At 51.0% G+C, this 4,577-nt stretch overlaps 1 protein-coding gene across 2 annotated transcripts in view; it reads right to left on the bottom strand.

The window, feature by feature from the left end:
• The window catches only part of TCN2 (transcobalamin 2), a 16,957-nt gene that overhangs the window by 9,836 nt on the left and 2,544 nt on the right, over positions 1-4,577 (bottom strand). For both annotated transcript variants that reach the window (XM_012813733.2, XM_003803345.3), the window contains exons 3-5: positions 2,667-2,859; positions 1,642-1,811; positions 544-705 (exon numbers count right to left, since the gene is read on the bottom strand). In XM_012813733.2, coding sequence (XP_012669187.1) covers positions 544-705; positions 1,642-1,811; positions 2,667-2,859 — 525 coding nt within the window. The remainder of the gene's footprint in view (positions 1-543; positions 706-1,641; positions 1,812-2,666; positions 2,860-4,577) is intronic.

Below are 4,577 nucleotides of genomic sequence, written 5' to 3'. Positions count from 1 at the left end.
CCTCCCAAGTAGCTGGGACCATAGGCACCCGCCACAACGCCCAGCCACCTTTTGGTTGCAGCCGTCATTGTTGTCTGGCAGGCCGGGCTGGATTTGAATCCGCCACCTTGGGTGTATGTGGCTGGCACCTTAGCCACTTGAGCCACAGGCGCCGAGCCTGAGCCAGGCTTTCTATGTCATATTATGCTGAGGTCACAGCTATGAGCCCAGTCTTTTCTGTGCCAGCCATGGTGCTAAGCCCTTTATTTACAGCATTCTTTATTGAGATGTGGCTAGAGGTCATTTTAAAGGACAAACTGAACCAGAAAGGCCACCTGACTTGCCCAGGGAGCTCTACAATGAGGGCACCCTGGAGTTGGGGTCAGGATCCTTGTCCAACTCTAAAGGTGGTTCACAGCTGCCACTCCTCATGTGAGCCCTTGCTATGTCACTCCTAAAGGACTTGATAAGGAGGGGTCCCAAGGAAAGGTGAACAGAGGGCCAAGGTGTGGAGGCCTTCAGTGCAGGTTGGGTGCTGGCCTCAGCAGGGTCTGGCCCACTCACCCACAGAGAGGTGGCCCTGATAGAGATGTTGGTCATGTTCCACGGCATGTAGGAGCTTGCCCACCACACTGTCATGAACCCGCTTCTGGTGGACACACAGAGCCAGGATGCTCAGGCCATACTGGTAGTAGCTGGTGTGGGGGTGGCCCTGGTGATTGTGCCCTGTAGGGGGAGAAAGGCAAGAGGTAGGGCCTGAGGGGTTGCTTCTGTGCTCCCTCCCAGGAACCAGCCCCACCAGCACCCAGGCCTCTGTTGCCTGCACTTCTCAGCACCCTCCTTTGAGTCATGGGATCCATCATTCCTCAACCCATACTTGCTGAGGCCTCACTAAGTGCTAGATGCTGTGCTTGGATGAAGGAGTAGAGGACACCAGTCAGGCACTGTGCACATGGAACCTCGGCTATGATGAATTCTTGTTCACAAAGAGTGCAATTATAACTGACAGGAGGAATAAGGGAGGTTATGGAGCCATATAACAGAGGTCTCTGGGCAGTTGGGAAGTCAGGGGAGGGTTCCTCAGGAAGTGATGTTGGGTGCCAGAGGAGTGAACTAGAAGGGAGGAAGGGGAAGCCAGTCTAGACAGAGGGAACATGTATGAGGGCCCTGGCTTGAGAGCTGAGAACAGGCTATGTGGTCAGAGCTCAGGGAGGGAAAGTAAGGGTGAGAGCCAGAGAGAGGGTGAGCAGAGCCTGGAAACAGGGAAAGGGCAGACCAGCCAGGCCTGAGGGTTGTGTACAGATCAGTTAGGGTCCCCACAGGGTTTAAGCAGTGCTAAAAAGATCGGATTTATATTGAAAAGGCTCTTTGGCTGTTGTGTGCTGGGTTAAGTTAGGAGGCAGGAAAGTTAGGAGACTAAGAAGTAATAAGGAGTCTGTGTTGTTAGTTGTCTCAGAAGGTGGATAGTTAGGGCAATCTTGGTGGCTGAGGATCAGGACTTGTCAACAGAGTGCATGTGGAGTGTAGGAAAGGCTGGATCAAGCATGCTACTGGAGCAGGGCCAAACCTCTAGCTGGATAGTGAGGAAGGCAGAATTCTCACCAGAGATCTGATGAGCCCTCCCAGCTGCTCCCCCACTCCCAAAAGATGGTATCCCCTCACCAATGGCCCTCTTCTCGTCCTCTAGGAACCGCTTGAGCTGTGAGACCAGTCTGTCTCCCTTGCGGCCTCCAACAAACTCACAGTTAGCCCTGAGAGCAAGCAAGTAGAGAGCCAGCTGGCCCATGGAAGGCTTGGGCTGGCAGTCACTGTTGTCATCACTGGAGTCAGACCTAGGACAAGGCCAGTTAACAAAATCTTTGTGAGAAAGTGTCACCTGGGTAAGCCTGGCCTGGGGGTGGGGAAGGTGCACCTCCCACCATCATCATAAAGTGGGAAAAATCCTAACAATTGGAAACTTTGCTAGAACTGCCAAAAGTAGGTGTGTTAGCTATGTTGGTATAAGGCGTATGACACAAATATTTAATAAATATGAAAGATTAAACTCAAGGATAACTGCTGAGGGCTCTTGAATCCAAATCACCTGTGCCTGTCCTACCATTTCAATCATGCTTTGACTACACATTATCCTTTTCTTTCCTCTCCCCAGCCTGTATCCACTTCTGAAGAGCGAGTCCAAGCTGCAGGCACTCCATAGACTACTCTTGATTCTCTACCTCTCACTTAAACCCCAGAACAGCCCTCTCCTTAATGCCCCTTGGAAGGCTTATGGGCTCTCTTTCATATTGAGCCCTCAAGAGAGCCCTGTGTTAGTACCTCTGATCTAGTCCCACCAACCCCTTCATTCTATAGATCAGTGGTTCTCAACCTTCCTAATGCCATGACCCTTTAATACAGTTCCTCATGTTGTGATGACCCTCAACCATAAAATTATTTGCATTGCTACTTCATAACCATAATTTTGCTACTGCTATGAATTGTAATGTAAATATCTGATGCACAGGATGTATTTTCACTGTTACAAAGGGGTCATGACCCACAGGTTGAGAACTGCTGCTAGATGGAGATAGGCCCAGCGGAGGGAAAATTTGCCCAAGGCCTGCCAATGAACAGACAGGCCCAAACCAGAATCCAGGTCTCGTGTCCCTTAGGATGACATAGGGAAAGAAGAGAGAGAATGGCAGTACCCTAGGAGGCACTGCTGATAATCAAGCTTGAGGCTGTGTAAGTAGAGGTCCTCCTTGAACCCAGCCTGCAGGCTGGAGAGGCGCAGACCCACGTAGATGCTGGGGTTCAGATGCTCCAGGGAGAGCTGGTCCATCCAAGGCAAGAGATGCTGGCCCAACTTCGCTACTAGCTGGCTGTCCACTTCTGGTATTTCTTAGGAAAGAAAATGATGCAAGTGATGTTGCAGGCCCAGGCCACCTGCAAGGAATTGCTTGGACTTTCACCTGGACCTTACTCAGGGAATACACATCTCTACCCCTACCTTCATCCAGTGCTCACCCCACTTGCCCTAGGAAATGCAGTAATACTGAAAGGTAGTGGAAGGAATAGCATTGTAGGTATCCCAAAAGAGTGTTTGGAGTAAGTCAGGGAGAGGTAGGAGGCTGAGGGCAGAGGATGCTGTTGCCAGGCAACCACTCCACCCATAGGCTGACAGACTGAATGCCAGGCTATAGGGTGTGCCCCAGGCCCTGTGTCCAATCTCACTTGGTCCTAGTGCCAGTCCGGTGATGTAGCTATTGCTTTGCACAGAAGGAGAAACAGAAGTTCAGAGTTCTGTTATCTCTTATATGAGCCTGCAGAGCCAAGGACAGACCCGAGTGAGTAGAAAGCTGCTGTTCTTGGGGCAGCACCTGTGGCTCAGTGAGTAGGGCGCCAGTCCCATATACTGAGGGTGGCGGGTTCGAACCCGGCCCCAGCTGAACTGCAACAAAAAATAGCTGGGCATTATGGTGGGTGTCTGTAGTCTCAGCTACTTGGGAGGCTGAGGCAAGAGAATTGTCTAAGCCCAAGAGCTGGAGGTTGCTGTGAGCTGTGACACCACAGCACTCTACCGAGGGTGACATAGTGAGACTCTGTCTCTAAAAGAAAGCCTCTGCTCTTCTGCGCCCTGCTGGATGTGTTCTACTCCTGTACAAAAACTTTAGCCCACATGCAGAATGTACTACACGTCTGGTTTCAATCACAGCAGACTGCTAACTGGTTAACTGGGGTTGCCTGGTGACACATTCTCCACACAGATCTCAAAATAACACTTTTTTCTCCCATCTCTGTTTCAGCGAAGAGGGCCTGAGATTGTGAGGTGAGCTGTTAGAAAACAGTCACAGGGCCAGGTGCAGTGGCTCATGCCTGTAATCCTAACACTCTTGGCAGTTGAGGTGGGAGGACTGCTTGAGCTCAGGAGTTCAAGACCAGCCTGAACAAGAGCCAGACCCCCAAAACTGGAAAAAATTATCTGGTCATGATGGTGCAAGCCTGTAGTCTCAGCTAGTTGGGTGAGGGGCTGAGTCAGGAGAATCACTTGAGCCCAGGAGTTTGAGGTTTCAGTGAACTACGATATGGACAGACTCTGTCTCAAAAAAAAAAAAAAAAGAAAAGAGTCCCAGCTTGCAGCCATTTATTTGTGTGCTCTGGAACTGACTTTAAAGTGTGCGGAGCAAATGCTGAAATAATTCTGGAAGCTTCCCAACTCTAGCTGCCAGCTGCCTGCCTTGCTTGGGGGAGGGACCTGAGCTCAGCACTGGGCAGCTTAGGGTAGGTTGCCTCAGAGGCACTTTGAGCTCTTTGTTGCAATTTACTGCCCGGCTCCAGCTGCCCAGTGGTGGCCTTCACTGTGCCATACCCCCGGAGACTAAGGAAAGGAACTGCTGCTGTGGGCTTCACCTGCCTCCTAGGCCTCTTGGCATGAGGAAAAGCATTCCTGGAGCACAGCCTCATCACTCTCCAGGTTTCCCAAAGTCAAAGATACCTGTTGCTATAAGGTGACCGTTGACTTCCATGAAACCCCACATAATCTGGTGTGGGCTGAGGCCAGAACACATGGCTGGTTTACCAGGTATTAATTAAGAGAGACTCAGGGGTTGCTTCTCTTT

This window comes from Otolemur garnettii, unplaced genomic scaffold, assembly GCF_000181295.1.
Source record: "Otolemur garnettii isolate 467f Iridium unplaced genomic scaffold, OtoGar3 scaffold00294, whole genome shotgun sequence".
NCBI classification, from domain to species: Eukaryota; Metazoa; Chordata; class Mammalia; order Primates; family Galagidae; genus Otolemur; species Otolemur garnettii.
The sequence above is the reverse complement of the archived record's forward strand: the minus strand, read 5'-3'. Positions and strand labels throughout refer to the sequence as shown.